Source organism: Bos mutus, chromosome 14 (genome assembly GCF_027580195.1).
Source record: "Bos mutus isolate GX-2022 chromosome 14, NWIPB_WYAK_1.1, whole genome shotgun sequence".
Taxonomy (NCBI): Eukaryota; Metazoa; Chordata; class Mammalia; order Artiodactyla; family Bovidae; genus Bos; species Bos mutus.
In genome coordinates this window covers 47,142,736-47,160,794 of record NC_091630.1, presented here as the reverse complement: position 1 = coordinate 47,160,794, position 18,059 = coordinate 47,142,736, and the positions used below count along the sequence as shown (strand labels likewise).

At 39.2% G+C, this 18,059-nt stretch overlaps 1 protein-coding gene across 10 annotated transcripts in view; it reads right to left on the bottom strand.

Annotated features, from left to right (window-relative positions):
• EYA1 (EYA transcriptional coactivator and phosphatase 1) overlaps positions 1-18,059 on the bottom strand; it is a 193,975-nt gene that overhangs the window by 135,514 nt on the left and 40,402 nt on the right. For 3 of the 10 annotated variants that reach the window (XM_070382268.1, XM_070382274.1, XM_070382271.1), the window contains 3 exons: positions 12,932-13,001; positions 12,461-12,606; positions 8,601-8,738 (listed from right to left, as the gene is read on the bottom strand). In XM_070382268.1, the coding sequence (XP_070238369.1) occupies positions 8,601-8,738; positions 12,461-12,606; positions 12,932-13,001 (354 nt within the window). Of the gene's footprint in view, positions 1-8,600; positions 8,739-12,460; positions 12,607-12,931; positions 13,002-18,059 lie in introns of those variants that run through there. The other 7 variants (XM_070382270.1, XM_014481995.2, XM_070382269.1 and 4 more) reach the window with 5 other exon arrangements.

Sequence of the window (18,059 nt, the reverse complement as noted above, 5' to 3'; positions counted from 1 at the left end):
TGAACGGTTCTATGAAGACCTACAAGACCTTTTAGAACTAACACCCCCAAAAGATGTCCTTTTCATTATAAGGGACTGGAATGCAAAAGTAGGAAGTCAAGAAACACCTGGAGTAACAGGCAAATTTGGCCTTGGAATATGGAATGAAGCAGGGCAAAGGCTAATAGAGTTTTGCCAAGAAAATGCACTGGTCATAGCAAACACCCTCTTCCAACAACAACAAGAGAAGACTCTACACATGGACATCACCAGATGGTCAACACTGAAATCAGACTGATTATATTCTTTACAGCCAAAGATGGAGAAGCTCTATACAATAAACAAAAACAAGACCAGGAGCTGACTGTGGCTCAGATCATGAACTCCTTATTACCAAATTCAGACTTAAATTGAAGAAAGTAGGGAAAACCACTAGACCATTCAGGTATGACCTAAATCAAATCCCTTATGATTATACAGTGGAAGTGAGAAATAGATTTAAGGGCCTAGATCTGATAGACATAGTACCTGATGAACTATGGAATGAGGTTCGTGACATTGTACAGGAGACAGGGGTCAAGACCATCCCCATGGAAAAGAAATGCAAAAAAGCAAAATGGCTGTCTGGGGAGGCCTTACAAATAGCTGTGAAAAGAAGAGAAGCGAAAAGCAAAGGAGAAAAGGAAAGATATAAGCATCTGAATGCAAAGTTCCAAAGAATAGCAAGGAGAGATAAGAAAGCCTTCTTCAGCAATCAGTGCAAAGAAACAGAAGAAAACAACAGAATGGGAAAGAGTAGAGATCTCTTCAAGAAAATTAGAGATACCAAGGGAACATTTCATGCAAAGATGGGCTCGATAAAGGACAGAAATCGTATGGACCTCACAGAATCAGAAGATATTAAGAAGAGGTGGCAAGAATACATAGAAGAACTGTACAAAAAAGATCTTCACGACCCAGATAATCACCATGGTGTGATCACTCATCTAGAGCCAGACATCCCGGAATGTGAAGTCAAGTGGGCCTTAGAAAGCATCACTACGAACAAAGCTAGTGGAGGTGATGGAATTCCAGTTGAGATATTTCAAATCCTGGAAGATGATGGTGTGAAAGTGCTACACTCAATATGCCAGCAAATTTGGAAAACTCAGCAGTGGCCACAGGCCTGGAAAAGGTCAGTTTTCATTCCAATTGCAAAGAAAGGCAATGCCAAAGAATGCTCAAACTACCGCACAATTGCACTCATCTCACACGCTAGTAAAGTAATGCTCAAAATTCTCCAAGCCAGGCTTCAGCAATATGTGAACCATGAAATTCCAGATGTTCACACTGGTTTTAGAAAAGGCAGAGGAACCAGAGATCAAATTGCCAACATCCGCTGGATCATGGAAAAAGCAAGAGAGTTCCAGAAAAACATCTATTTCTGCTTTATTGACTATGCCAAAGCCTTTGACTGTGTGGATCACAATAAGCTGTGGAAAATTCTGGAAGAGATGAGAGTACCAGACCACCTGACCTGCCTCTTGAGAGACCTATATGCAGGTCAGGAAGCAACAGTTAGAACTGGACATGGAATAACACACTGGTTCCCAATAGGAAAAGGAGTACGTCAAGGCTGTATATTGTCACCCTGTTTATTTAACTTATATGCAGAGTACATCATGAGAAACGCTGGGCTGGAAGAAACACAAGCTGGAATCAAGATTGCCGGGAGAAATATCAATAACCTCAGATATGCAGATGACACCACCCTTCTGGCAGAAAGTGAAGAGGAACTAAAGAGCCTCTTGATGAAAGTGAAAGAGGAGAGTGAAAAAGTTGGCTTAAAGCTCAACATTTAGAAAACTAAGATCATGGCATCTGGTCCCATCACTTCATGGGAAATGGATGGGGAAACAGTGGAAAGTGTCAGACTTTATTTTTCTGGGCTCCAAAATCACTGCAAATGGTGACTGCAGCCATGAAATTAAAAGACGCTTACTCCTTGGAAGGAAAGTTATGACCAACCTAGATAGCATATTGAAAAGCAGAGACATTACTTTGCCAACAAAGGTCCGTCTAGTCAAGGATATGGTTTTTCCTGTGGTCATGTATGGATGTGAGAGGTGGACTGTGAAGAAGGCTGAGCGCCGAAGAATTGATGCTTTTGAACTGTGGTGTTGGAGAACACTCTTGAGAGTGCCTTGGACTGCAAGGAGATCCAACCAGTCCATTCTGAAGGAGATCAGCCCTAGGATTTCTTTGGAGGGAATGATGCTGAAGCTGAAACTCCAGTACTTTGGCCACCTCATGCGAAGAGCTGACTCATTGGAAAAGACTCTGATGCTGGGAGGGATTGGGGGCAGGAGGAGAAGGGGACGACAGAGGATGAGATGGCTGGATGGCATCACTGACTCGATGGACGTGAGTCTGAGTGAACTCCGGGAGTCTGTGATGGACAGGGAGGCCTGGCGTGCTGCAGTTCATGGGGTCGCAAAGAGTCGGACACGACTAAGGGACTGAACTGAACTGAACTGTTGCTTTAAAGCCACTGTTCAAGGTTATTTTAAGGATTAAATGAGACAATATATGTAAAATAATTAGAAAAGTCTTGGGCCTATGATAGGTGCACAATCAATGGTAGCTGTTATTTTGTGTTACGGACAAGAGTTTTCTACCCTGATAGAGCATAGCTTGTCACGTTCCCATTGTCCTCTCTAATTGTGGCTTCCGAACTAAATTGTGTGTTTAAAATGGCTTTCACCTCCATTTTCCCCATCAGATCCTCTCAAAGTTGCACTGTGACTGCAGGGATTTCTGGGGCATAAGGACTCAGTTTCTACTTCTTTCCTTCCCATCCCTGTGTGCTAAGTCACTCATCGTATCCGACTCTGCAATCCTATGGACTGTAGCCGTCCAGGCTCCTCTGTCATGGGATTTCCCAAGCAAAAACACTGGAGTGGGTTGTTATTTCTTTCTCCAGGGGATCCTCCCGACCCAGGGATCAAACCTGGGTCTCTTACATCCCCTGCATTGGCAGGCAAGTTCTTTACTACTGGCACCACCTAGGAAGCTCAGTTCATTTCTTTGTCCAGGACCCTTCTGTGTTACCCATGGCTCCTGCTTTCCAGCACCCACCACCACTGTTGCCAACAGAGCCTTTCCTCTCTTCTGATTTTCTTGATGTTCTTGGCTGCTTTCTCTTGTTTCTTCTACATTTTTGTATGATGTACACAAAGCCTGACCTTTGCTGACAGTGATTTTCCTTCCTTGCCAGCATATTAGTTAGATCTGGCTCTTTTCTAGCCATGATTATTTGATTACTGGGTTCTTGGAACAATCTATGCTGGTTATATATATAATGTATATATCAAATTTTTATATTTATTTCATATATATATATATTTTTTTTTTTCTTCCTCCTGGGAAATGCAAGAGAAGGAGAATTTGGCAGTGCTTCCTAATCTGGAACTATTACATGATGATGATGATAATGATAATAATAATAATCACCACCACCACATCACTAGCAAAATGAACACAGTTAAATGAAACTAAGCATTTAAATGCTTACCAGTGCTAGATGTCGGTCAGAGTGATAAGTCATGTCTGACTCTCGCAATCCCATAGCCCATTAGGCTCCTCTGTCCTTGGTATTTCCCAGGCAAGAATACTGGAGTGGGTTGCCATTTCCTTCTTCAGGGAATCTCCCCAATCCAAGGATCAAACCAGCATCCCCTGGATTGCAGGTGGGTCCTTTACCACTGAGCCACCGTAGAAGCCCATACACAGATAATCTCAATGAATTCTAGCCACACTACAGTGGGTATGTGTATGCACTCAGTTGCTCAGTCGTGTCCAACTCTGCAACCCTGCCAGGTTCCTCCATGGGATTCTCCAGGCAAGAATACTGCAGTGAGTTTCCATTTCCTCTTCCAGGGTATTTTCCTGACCCAAGGACTGAACCTGCATCTCCTGAATCGGCAGGCAGATTCTTTACCACTGAACCACCTGGGAAGCCCACTGCTGTGGGAACAGACGATATTCAAGACAAAGAAATGGAGTCATGAAGGTGAACCCATGCTGAAGTCCCACAATAGCAAGGGCAGGGTGTTCAACAGGCAGCTTGACTCCAGTACCTACACTGTTTGCCAGAAAGCAAGATTATATCTTTAGTCCAACCTTCTAAATCTGACAAACCAAAGAGGTGATCATCATAAATTCTCCTGAAGTTAATCAGCACAACACCTAAAGCATATATGTCACCACTGAGTTAGTTCGAGTCATCTTGGTTACTAAAGTACTTCTTCTAATATTGTGAAATCCTAATGTGAAGTCTTAGCAGCTAAATCTCTGAATAACTCATCATATTTTATATTTTAAAGGTCAAAAGATCTTGGAGAAAAAGCTAAGTAAAACATCAATACTCCCAAATCACTAAAATATGTATACTGTCATCCAGGATTCTAAGAATTTTTAACAGCTATAAGAGTGATATGAACAAAAATCACTGTGATCCATTAAGGATAATAGAATTTGGAGAATTTTAAAAATAATTTTATACATTATAGAAAGTTTTATATTGAAAAACAGTATTGAACGACAAAGGTCAACAGATTCCCACAACTGGACATATAATATCATTTCATCCATTGCATTTTTTTTTATTTTATTGTTAAACTTTACATAATTGTATTAGTTTTGCCAATTTTTTTTTACAATGCACTTGATGTTTAAGAAATTCATATTAATCAGTTTAGTTATTTATCCATATGTGACTATAAGTAGTACACAGAATATCATGTATCATTATCCATCATCATTTTGGCAAGTTTCAAGTTAACAGCATGGTATTCTCTGGCTTGATGTGTGAAAATCATATTTTCAGATTACTCTAAAAATGAGCAAAGTGCCATTATACAAACATTCATATGAAACAAAATTTTAGTGAAAATGGGTTCTAAAATCCCACTGGAAAGACCATTCAACCAGAGTATGCCTAAAAACACAAAAAGTTTTAATGCAATATCCCAGATGCAATGAAATCTATGACTAGAGAGCAATGCTACATTTAGTTCTACAAATGTCCTTATTTCTGCTTTAAAATGAAGACTCTTTTCCTCCTCCAAGTTAACTTTTTCTTCTTCATTTCCATTCTTCTTTATACTCTTAAGCTATACTTACATCTGATAGCTAGCTAGTTCTCTTAGGAATTTTCTGCCACATAAGCTTTTGATCTGAGAGGAAAGGAGGGAGGGGACATATATATATATATACACATACCTATGGCTAATTCATGTTGATGTATGGCAGAAATCATCACAATATTGTAAAATAACTATCCTCTAATTTTAAAAGATCTTTAATTTCTTCAATATGGCCAGTTGATAATACAGTTATTAAAGTAAACTTGAATAAATGAAAAATTATGAACTGAATCTCCAATATTAGGACATATGCCAAAACTAGAAAGCAAAAGATTATAACTGCCTTAAAAAAGAACTCTCAAGTGCCGCCCTTCTTGAATTCCCCAAGATACAACCCTGTTTTTACTTCTAATCCTTCTCAGACTGACAACTTAGCAAAATATAATAGTTACATATGACTAAAAGAATGAGGTGAAAAAAGAAAAGACACAGAGTCCATGTCTGATTTCTTAATATTAGTGTTTCATTTCACCAACATAATAAGTTTACTATGACATACCATAAACATTTCTAAACACTTACTTGCAATTTCTATACTCAACGCATTGTGGATGGTAGCCAAGGGGCTGGCTGCATGTGGGCTCAAGCCCAGGAATCACACATGTAGGTAATCCCTCTTCTCTGGAGGGCACTTCATCTATTTCATTTGGACTCTTAGGATCCACTTCTCCTTTAAGAGACCTGTATGCCCAGGGTAGAATGGAACCCACCACAGCACCCAACTTTTTCCCCTAACTTTCCCAAGACTCCGCAATTGCATAGTTCATTTATCTGTTTGTCTACTTTCTCTCTACTTCACACAAATGAACTTTACAGACTTTACTCACCTTATGAACCATTTCACTATTAAAGCCTAAGATGGTTCAATTCTTCAATGTAGTCTCATCACTTTCTGTTCTTTTTATCCCTTTACTCAACTGACATTTAGCATGTACACAACCATAGTTCTTTTCCCAAGGCAGCTTTCAAATTTTGGAATCGGGCACAAAAGTAATATCCTTCTAACAATAAACATCATCCATTGTAAGACAGTTTTAACTTTGTAGCCATCAAGTATTTCAAAACTTTATAATTCAGCCCTTTTTATACCAAAGGCAAAACAAATATGAAAGGATTAATGGATCTGGTCCCATAAAATTTTACCTTCCCCATGCAGGGAAAAAAGCTCTTTAAAATGATAAACTGGAAATGTATCTATTACATAATGTTTTATAGAAAACATTATAGAATATAGAAATTTATGTTTTATAGAAAACATTATAAAATATAAAAAATATTTTATAGAAAATATCTATAAAACATTACCAAAGTTTAAGAAGTGTAGTATAAGAAATAATAAGAAAAGATGAACATCACCATGTTAGAAAAGAAAAAATGGTTTATCAGCTCAATTTTCGAAAAATGCACATGAAAATAACAATAAAATCTCAGACCTTCCAAAATGACAAATTTTTAAAAGTTAAATATTTAATGTGTTCACTCTAATTCACAGCCCTTCTTTGTGTAAAAACATTACAAATCCTTAAATGAGTTTAAAACAGTTTACCTAGCCACACTTAAATTTACTCAAAGGGAATTATTAAGGATGCACATAAGACATTCGTAGAATTGCTCTAGATGTCTGAGAATGGATTAAATAAGATACATCTATGAAACCATGCAGCCATTAAAATGATGCTACAGAATTTATTGATATGAAAAGATGTTTATATGTTACTAAAAATAGCAGGTTACTAAGTGTCTTCAAACAGATGAATGGATAAAGATGTGGTGTGTATGTACATGTACACACACACACACACACACACACACACACAGTGGAATACTACTCAGCCATAAAAAACATTGAGATTTTGCCACTTGTAGCAACATGAATGGACTTGAAGGGCATTATGACAAGTGAAATAAGTCAGACAGAGGAGGACAAATACTGTATGATATCAATTATGTGCTAAGTCACCTCAATATCAATTGTATGTGGACTCTAATAAATACAACTAGTGAATATAACAAAAAAGAAACAGACTCACAGACAGAGAGAACAAACTAGTGTTTTCCAGTGGGGAGAGGACAGCGGGCCTACCCTATCTTGTCCGTTCCCCTTTTTCTCTCCCCACTGGTAACCACGAGTTTGTTCTCTTTATCTGTGACAGAGGAGCCTGGCAGGCTACAGTCCATAGGGTCACACAGAGTCAGACTCAACTGAAGCAACTTAGCGCACACACACGCACACGTATGTACACAGAGTACATGTACAACATGGGGAACACAGCCAGCATTTTGTAGCAACTATAAATGAAATATAACCTTTAAAAAGGTTAATCACTATGTTGCACACCTATAATGTATGTAATATTATATATCAACTACACTTCAATAAAGAAAAGCAAATAAAATTTTAAAACAGATATTTAATTCTACTATAGTGTGAATTATAGTAGAATTCGCTCAATCGCTCAGTCATGTCTGGCTCTTTGCAACCCCATGGACTGTAGCCCACTAGTCTCCTCTGTTCAAGGGACTTCCCAGGCAAGAATCCTGGAGTAAGTTGCTATTTTCTCCTCCAGGGAATCTTCCTGATCCAGGGATTGAACTCGTATCTCCAGCACTGGCAGACAGATTCTTCACCACTGTGCCACCTGGGAAGCAATTTGACTATAGTTTGGCACTATTGAAAGGATATGATTTATTGAACTAATTAGTAGTAAATATATATATATTAGAAGAATGTTTAAATTATGCAAGAACAGATTTCAAGTACTTTACAGACACATTTGCATGACAATAATCTGCCAATTACAGTAATGCCTACTCTTGAAAGAGTTTGACAATACAAACTTTCAGCTGTCATCCTTATGATATGACATGTACTTAACATTATGTTTTGTCTACAGTTTCAAAATCAGAACCCAGGAATGGGTCCTTGGAAGCAATATCTTGAAGATGCATTGAGTGGCTGTCAATTTGATCTCCTGGTCTTTGACAGATTATTTAGCCAACACTTATCACGGTTCCATTTCCAGAAATGTGATAATGAAGAAAACACAGCCCCTTGAAAAAAGCTGAATGGCCATAAGTGTCAGTTTTTAGGACAGTCCACATTAGGATATTACATCATAGACTCCTACTTTTTTCCATTCCTTTTTTCACTGATAGAAGCAAAGGCAGAAAACTTCAACATCACAAAAAATTTTAGAGCTTTTTGAAAAAGAATGTTAGTGATCATCCTGTCTAAGCCCTGGATGTTAATAACAAATAAGGAAATTTAGGCTCGGCGAATAGGTGTGTAAAGAGCCCAATGAGAACCAGGCATCTTGCCTCCAAGCCCAGTCCACTTACCATCATCCACAACTTATACAGAATAGCAGGGTCCACTTTAGAATCTAATTATCCTGTAGGGTTAATGAAAGGAGCGATGTCAGTATGTATACAGACCTTGCATCTGGTAGCTGTACGGTGCCTGTCCAGGTTGAGGGGTCCCAAAGCTTGTGCCATAGCTGAGAAATCCTGTCTGCCCAGGTGACTGAGATTGTGACAATCCACCTTCAGTCTTGATGCCTGCCCACAATGCACCTAAATCAGTTAGTGATAGCTTATCTATCTGTTCATTTTCAACAGCTGGTGAGTATACAAAAACACCCCCACAGCTATCCAGTCACAAACTTTTCCCAGTATTATCTCAATAGCCAAGGCCAAACATGCTTAGAGTGAAATACCCTTAACTCTACCTTCAATTAAAAAACTAAAAACAGGATTATGAAAGATTTGAATGCCTGTCTCCACTGTTCCTTTTTTTGTTTTCCTGAATTCTATTTTTTATAAAATTTAACTCCAGTGATTAGTTGTTACAAAATTTAGCTTCTGTAATTAATTGTGCTGTTTTACAAGAGTTTAAGATCACCTTTATAGTCCAGAAATAGTCACAATTAAAATGAACTATATTGTTCTAAACACTGTTACATTAATGTCAAAATCAAAATATTTTTTCCTAAAAAGTGATTAAAAGTCTCTAACCTCATAGCATTTAAAAAGTTTTTTCTTTACTCTTTCTACCACAATGCTGATTTTAGTACATAATTTATTTTGAGGTCAGAGGTCGCAATCCTGGACATAGAATTAAGCAACACAGGAGGAAATCTTTTCCCAGGTATCCACAAAGTAAACACAAGGAAGGCAGAATAGTAAAAAATTCAGTCCTACAGAACAGCATGAAGGAAACCAATGGTTCCCTTTTTGCCCCTTGTAGTTTCAAGTATGTATTCAAATATAACTTTTTAAGTGTAACCTAAAGTACACCTTTTTATGTATTTTTAAAAGTATGCTTTTTAAAAATCACATAATATAAAAATAAAGTATTTGTGCCCCCAAATACATCCCAAAGTACCAGGCTGACATCCTAATTTCAGGACTTGGGTTTGGCAGTATCGTTGCACAAGGCTCAGCCTTGGATCATAATTAAAGACAGTCATGAAAGTTAACAACTGTCTTTAATTCCCACAGAGGGAGGAGAGGAAAATGTCTGCCAAGGGAATTCACATTTTGGAATAATTTTACTTTGCACTTAAGATAAATAATATCTTTGGGATCTAGAATACACAGTAGTCTCACTGTTTATTTCCATTTTAGGGGAATTTCATCAGTAGAATGAATTTAGGTAACTTTCCTAAGGCAGTGGAAGAATCTGACTCTTGGCTGAGAGAGCTTACTCTAATTTCTGAAGTATCTCTAAACAACCTCATAATGGCCTTGCATCACAGTCTTAACACAACCTTGGCATTTAAAAAATGTCACTTTCCCTGCAAAGGCAATCCCAAACCAATGAATAAGCCACACTTATAAATGGTCCCTGGAAAAACAGCTGCCCGATACAGGTGGTTTGATGGCTCCAGAAACTCAATGCCTTCTCATAGGGTCACAATAGGGATTTTCTCCTTCTCTCTCTCTCTCTGATGCTATACTGTTGTACATTCAGTCTTCACCTGTGCCAGCTCTGTTTTCAGCCTGGAGGCTCAGAATGGGAATCTTTGTGGTAAGAACAGGTAAAGAAAAGCAGGAAGAGGTAGAAAATGCCCATAGCGACACCCATCTCCATGGCTTCTAGCTAGGAGCTGGCAAACTCATCCCACTGGTTGACTCCATGCAGATCCAGTGAAGAATGGCATGACCCCTTCTTCCCCACGGACCCACTGCCCTTACTGGGAAAACATTTGCCTATCTTTTCTCACTGGGTCTAATTAAAAAGTCAGGGGACACACGTCCTCAGAGACAGTCAGAATTCTAAGACCATCAGAATCTTAACTATCAGTTTAGGGTTAAAACCCATAAATTTAAATTATGTGCTTTTCTTCCAGGAGCAAACAATGAAAAGAAAGCTGCCATATTTTTCCATGCACTGGCCCAAGAAAAACAGAATGGCGGGCCAGAAGCTCTAGGGCATCTCCTTGCCTTCAAGGCACAAAAAGAGAAGAAGGAGGGTGGATCAGGAAAGTGCTCAGGACTGAGAATTATTTACTCCCAGATTTATAAGCACAGAAGGCTCTGGGATCAAGTCCTTCACACAAAGCCTTACTCTCACCACTTTCCCAATCCCCACCTACCATATGAAAATCCCCATTCTCACTTTACTAGTTGGGAGTATAACCTTAGAACGTCTGCTCAGCTCACCCTACTGGACCAACTATTTCAAACAACAGAGACATCTGTTGATGGTTTAAAACTAGAGGAGTCCTTACCCAGAAATTGGCAAAGGGCCCAACCATGACTGAATGGGGAGGAGCAAAACAAAAAAACCAAGAGAGTTATGTGAGTAGCAGCCAAAGCAGTACCAGGAAAGGTACCTTCTCCTGGCAGCATTGATACATCTATAGTACTTGAATATTGTTTGCCCTAGAATATACATTTATATTTCAAATCATCAGCTTGTAAATAAAATTTGAGAATATAAATTGGGGGATTGCCTTAATTCACATTACAGAATTTGAAGTCACGCAATTCAAATCATGGAACCTTTTTCCTCTTTCAGCACAAGAACAGTTTAAAAGTAAATTACAGATAATTTGATCTGTATTTAACATCATTTTAAGAAACTCAGCAAAGTCATGGAAATGAAAGATAATTCTAGGAAGTCCATTTGATGCCTGTTTTTAAGTCTAGTTGAAAAACACTTCACTGGATCACATTCAGTTGTGATCTTTTTAAAATAAAACTATAAAAGCTGAAGTAATACATAATTTAGATTTTCATTTCTGTAAAATGTATATATGGGAAATTTGCCTGGGGTAAAGACAGGACAAAAAAACAAAGATAATTTACCTTCTAACAATCAATGAAATACCTGAAGAAGAACATTATTTGTTTCAACATACTGAGAAGATTATGAAACAACAATAGCAGAAGGAAAATTAGAATATTGATCACAAAATAATCCACTAGTTTTTTCTTTCAGTCATTGCTTCCAAAATTTCATGTATTTTTTCCCTGGATCACCAGGTTTTATTTATTTTGTAATAAAATGCCAATAATTCATATTTTTATATTCCAACAAGTTGCAATTTGTTTAAGATTATAGCTACCATTCCATGGAAAAGAAGGTATTTTTGGAATCCTAAGATTTTTAAGAATTAAACTCTGAAGTTTGGCTGGCTTTATTTTTAATTTATAGGCATTGACCCTGTTAACAATTGAGTTAAATTACACCAAGATAAAAATAATCTCCAGGTGAGAGGGAACAAATAAGGATGTGAGCTTTCAATGTTTCCTGATTGGGCTCTTTCAAGTGCAGCCCAAGCCATGATATAGATCACTTTTCCTAGTGGTTGATAACACTGACATATGAAACGACTGCTCCCATCAAGTTTAGAGCCAGGGTTTGTTGAATGTGGCTTGTACTTCTCTAATCATAGCTCAGCACCTGATAAATAGGAAATGAATCTTCACCCCCAAAAGACTTCATTCGCAGAAGTTTTATCAGAAATATGCACCAGAATACTTTGGATTCCCAAACCAAGTGTTCAAATGGCAAATTAAGAACCGAGATATAAATGGGGAAAAAACCAAAGAGCAAGAAAGCATATGAACCATGCTATCCATCTGCCACTTCTGACCTCAAGATAAGCAGCCACCCCTTCTTACAATGTTCATCAGAAACAATCATATTAAGAATTCAGACACAAAAGGTAACAGCCCTTTCTCAAGTGACCAAGAGCCCCATCTCTATATACCACTCCTGTGACACTTTCACACGCACAGGTGTGCCCACTAGGCAACACCACTGCTAAAGCAACCGGATTACTCACCATAGGAGGAGATTCCATAGGGCTGTCCCGGCTGTGGGTACGTGGCGTAGGCTGTAGCTTGTTGCATTCCTGTAGTAAACTGTGTTTGCCCATATGCAGCCATAGTTTGTGAGGAAGGGGTAGGAAGAATATGTGGGTATGGTCTGCTATTTGTCAGAAATGACAGAAAATAGAAAGCCCATGCATTAGATGGAAACATGCAAGGTAACTGATTAACAACCAAATCATAAATTCTAGTTAAAGATTGTTTCTTCATGTATAACCTTCAACTATCATAGACAAAGTACTGAAATATTTCAGTGTCCCTCCTAGGTGATGCTCCAAATAAGTTTACATAAGTACACTTAAGTCTCTATGAAACACACTTTAGTTTAACTTAAGATGTAACATGTGGGCACCAGACCTGACTTGAAATAAGGTAAAAGACTACTCGGAAAAGTTATTTATTGATTAAGAGAAAATACATCTTACTTGGAAGGATAAATCTGTGGTGGGGAGAACTGATGAGTTGGTCTTGGGCTGAAGCTGCTGCTCCCAATGGCTGGAAAAGAAAAATAATGCACAATCATGAAAGAAAAACACAAAATATGTGTTTGATAACACTGATATAGTTTCAGCTCTGGGTAGACCACATGACATCATAGACCTTTCTGATCTGCAGAAATAGCAATTTCCTAAGTCAACATAATAGAAAGTTAGACTATACTAAGGAACCTACAGACACTGATTAAGTGATTCTGATTTGACATCAACTCTTAGAAAATACACTCACAATCTTCTTAAATACCAGTCAGTGATGACTTTTACAGTGGCAATACTTTAAGAGCACAGGGAGTCCTGGCTACTGTTTGGAACAATGCACTCAAAGGTGGGGGATGAACAGGGCTAGGCAGGACCGGAAAGTCCTCTGGTCTATTGTTTGGACTCAAGGGGAAACACACCCCTGAGACCATAGTACCAAGAAACACAGTCTAGTCTCTCAAGGGAGTAGAAATAGGACAGATTCTCATTTTCCTGCACTGATTCAGCAATTTTTTAAAATAAAAATGTATTCCTATATGAAATTTCTCAAGTTGCAAACTCAGCCTGTTATTTTCTTGCTTGGAGGTGGATGTTCCTGTGCCTTTCAGAGATATGTGCTCCACTTCAGTGTCCAAGTCACAAAGTTGTGTTTTTGTTTTTAAAGAGTATTTAAGCATTCAAGCAGAATTTCATTTCTTTTTAATCACACAGATTTGACTCAGTAAGTCTCAGAAATGCACTAAACTCTCTTAGCAAATATTCTACACTCATTCTGAACTAAAGAAGCAAAAAGACATACTTTTTGCTAACACCTTAAAATGTTAATTCTTGGTTTCTATTTATGTACATAACTATCCTCATGCATTTACCTATACACTCATTTACATACACACATTTACATATATGTACACATTTATATACGTATTGCCCCATTTACCCTCAAATTCTTCCTGTTCTTTTCCTGGCTAAGGTGCATATATGCTTTGGGTACAATTATTATATGATGTAATATGTTTGTTTTCTTTTTCTACTAATAATCACTGCAGAGGCTCTTATTTATTATATTCTACATTAAGACTCTTTGTAAACTTTCACATACCCCAAGTTTTATATGTTTTCACAACATCACATCAATACAGTTATGTTTTTCAAAAATGTAATTTTCTAGCTTGTGTCCGGGAGAATAGTGGTAGATTTGCATTCGAATCTCAAAATCTATGAGTAATCCTTTCCTGGTAAAAGACTGGCCTAATCCAGTGACAAGAGAATAGCCGGAGGTCAGTCTTACTCTTCCGAGTTGCTAGATTTCAACCCTCTGGCTATTGGCAAGAGACGGAGGCCATATGAACAAGAGAGGGCCGGCTAGCCCGGCTGGCGTCCCCTCCCTCGTCTCTTGGCACATGTTGGGTTACCACTCTGTTCCAGGCATTGAGCTCCATGCTGCAGACACAAACATGCAAAGACAAGTCCTGGGTGTCACACGTGGGGAGGCCAACACAAATAGCCGTGGGAGGACAAGTTAAATACTGCAATTTATAGAAGGGAGAGGCGGTGGAAGAACGCTGGGACCACAGGTGTTGCCACTGCCTGGGTCACCTGTGACTACAGTCTTTTTCTACTCCCCTTCTAGGCCTGGAAAGAGACCAAGGGCAAAGGAGATTTACCCAGGGAGTTGCTGGATAATTAGATGGAAAGGGAGTTTTTAAAAAATGAAACCACAGCACAAGTATCTACTATAACACACAATGAACCCCAAAGCCATCTGATGATAGAAGCCACAGAAATCCCTTTTATTCTTTTCAAGCTCTATCCCTGTATTTTTCAAACTGTGGGTCATGACCCATGAAAAGACCCATGAATTCAACTTAACAGGCTCTTAAATTCATCTTAATAGGCTCCACCCAGTAATTTTGTTTTTACATACAAATAGAATAATAGAAGCTATCAGCGTTATTATACAGGGTAAGGTAGGTTTGGAGAGGCTTTGATTTAGATTATATGCCTCCTCTGTGTGTGTACAAATGAGGAGAGATTTAGGAGGCTATGGAGTGTGGTAACACAAGCACAGGTTCTGGAATCAGAATTTAATTTCAGCTCAGATTCAAGATCCAACTCTTCTGTGTGGTCTTAGTCAAGTTGTTTTTTCCCTCTAAGTCTCTACAGGACTTCACAGGTGACTCAGTGAAGGAATCTGTCTCCCAAAGCAGGAGACTTGGGTTCGATTCCTGGGTTGGGACGATCCCCTAGAGGAGGGCATGGCAACCCACTCCAGTATTCTTGCCTGGAGAATCCCATGCATGAGGAGCCTGGCGGGCCACAGTCCATGGGGTCGAGAAAGAGTCAGACACAACTTAGCACTAAACAACAACAAAGCCTTGACATGTTCTCATGTAAAATGATGGCAATACTACCCACACCAATAGGCTGGCTATGAGGACTAAATGAAATAATGACAAAAAGTGAATAATACAAAGCTTGTGTAAGAAATGCTTACCATCTCAGATTCCTAAATTCCCACTCTCTTTGCCCTATATCTGCCCCTCCTTTTGTATTTTTAAGTCCACTCAAAGGACAGCATCACTACCTATAATATTCAGTAAAATGCTTAAAAATAGGATTCTTTGTCCCCATTTTATATATGGGGCTAGAAATTAAATAACACATCCAAACAAATAAGAAGGTTGGTATTTGAACTCATATATGCCCATTCTTTCCACCCAAACATGCAATCTCAACCCCTTCTTAGAAATCAGAAACCTCAGAATCATCCTAGCTCCCTCCCCACATTATATAACTCTCAAGTCAACCACCCCAATCTAGAAGAGACTGCTGAGCTGTTCTGCATTCTCCATTCCTACCCTCCAGTCCTGGGGTGGGTTCTCAGTAAGTCTCCCCTGGCCTGGATCAATAGCCATTGAGCTGCACTCCCTGTATTCTACCCCCACCCTTTGACTCTCACTACTGCCACCATACTGATCTTCCCTACATGGCAACTTCATGTCCATTCTCCAGCTTACAATGTCTCAACTCCACTTACATTATCCATAGAAAAGAAAAAAAAGATCCTTGGCGGAATGTATCAAGATATTGAAGCATCCACCCACCCGTGGGTTTAGGGTGACACAGCATCCCTGGACTTGAGAACTGCCCACGCATGCCGTGTATTTTCCCATCTGCCTCGGTTGTTCTTCATGTCAGACCCTACTGCCTCTTCTTTCCTCTGCCTGTCAAACACTCACTCCTCCACTGGGACTAAAACATCATTTTCTCTTTAGGATAATGTCTTCCTCCCCTGTACTTTTTAGAATGTTGTCAACACTGGCAATGTGACGCTCACCACACTAACAAACACTGGCATGCTGGTTAGTGTATGTAATGTATAGGTGTTAGTTTCCTCTGCTAACCACGAGCTTCTGGGGTCAAGGACCTCCTATTCTCCTTTGTTTCCTGGCACCTGATAGGGCCCAGCATGTGGTAGTAGTAGTAGTAGGGGTGTGTGCAGCATGTGGTAATAGTGTGTGTGTGTGTGTCTGTGTGTGTATGTGTGTTAGTCGCTCAGTCGTTCAGACTCTTTGTGACCCCATGGGACTGTACCCCACCAGGCTCCTCTGTCCTGGTTTCTCCAGGCAAGATCACTGGAGTGGGTAACCATTCCCTTCTCCAGTTCTTCCCAACCCAGGGATCAAACCTGGGTCTATTGCATGCAGGTAGATTCTTTACCATCTGAGCCACCAGGGAAGCCCTCAGCATGTGGTAAGTTATCAATAAACAATGTGTGTTTAATGAGACTGTGAAGTTTAGGTCAAAGGCAAAGTAGAATTTTTAAAGTCATAATGACATGAAAGTTGTTATTTTAAGTTATTTATAGACATAACATATAATATAAATGGGAATCAGTTTTTCTTATTAAATAGATGCAAATAAGAACCTATAATGCTGCCCAAGTGTCCTGCTATTTCTCTGTGTACACTTAAAACTATTGACCACGTAATGCCGTATAAACAGCCACATCCTTGGGGCTTTCTCATTCAAACCCCTATGATCTCTATGCAGCCTAAGGTCAAGAATCTTCTGCCTTCTACCTACAGTACTTTTTCTTTTAGTTGCCTAAAACACTTTTAACTTTTTAAAAAATAATAGTCAAAGAATTCAGGTTAATTGCAATTTCATGAGACCAGAATAGCCTAAGGCAAAAAGAATGCTCCCAGGCCATTTATCAAAATAAGTAAAATGGCCCTCACACCATAGGTAAACTCCACAGGACGCAGGCCAGAGCCCTGGGACAGAGGGACAATGGCTCCTTCTCTGTTTTAGCACACTAGTTTCCTATCACTTCACACTTTGTCCTACCTCTCATGTGTAAATTAAAGAAGCTCTCCAAATACTACTGCAGGAAGGGAGAGGAGAAAGACCTGAGGCAAGCAAAATCCACAAACTGGAGAATTCTTTGACAAGGTTGATAGAAATCTCAAAATTAGCAAGTCCTCAGTTCACCTCCCCTGGGCTCCCTCTGGTTCATTCAAAATCATTCAGCTGGACAATCAGCTCAAAAGCCTAAAAGCAAGTTCTGATTCTCCTCTTTCCCTCATATCCTTTTATCTTAAGTCCAGCCAGCTCTCCCTCCCAAATATAAGCTAAAAGTGACAACTTATTTTCTCTCATCTGCCACTCTATTCTAATCTTGGCTGTGACCAGCAGAGAGGACAGCCAGGAACCTCCCCTTCCTTCATTTTCCCTCCACTCCTCTCCCCTAATAGGACCATGGCACAATATATTCTGCCTTGGTGACTCCTCCAGGAGGCATGTGAGCTAACATGTTCTTCCAACATCATCTCCTGAACTAGGAAACACCAGTCTCCCTGTTTCTCCTTACCTTCTCCTCACTCTTCTCCTAAAGAGAATGTTCTATATGACACACAGTGACCTCTTAAAAACATTAATTAGCTCATCATGTCACAACCCCACTTGCCCTCAACTCCAAGCCCTGTTCTCCTCCTATTTCACTTTGATTAACTCAAACTTATTCCCTCACTTCCCTAAGAGCTCTGCTCTGACACCCTCTCCTCAGAGGAAGCCT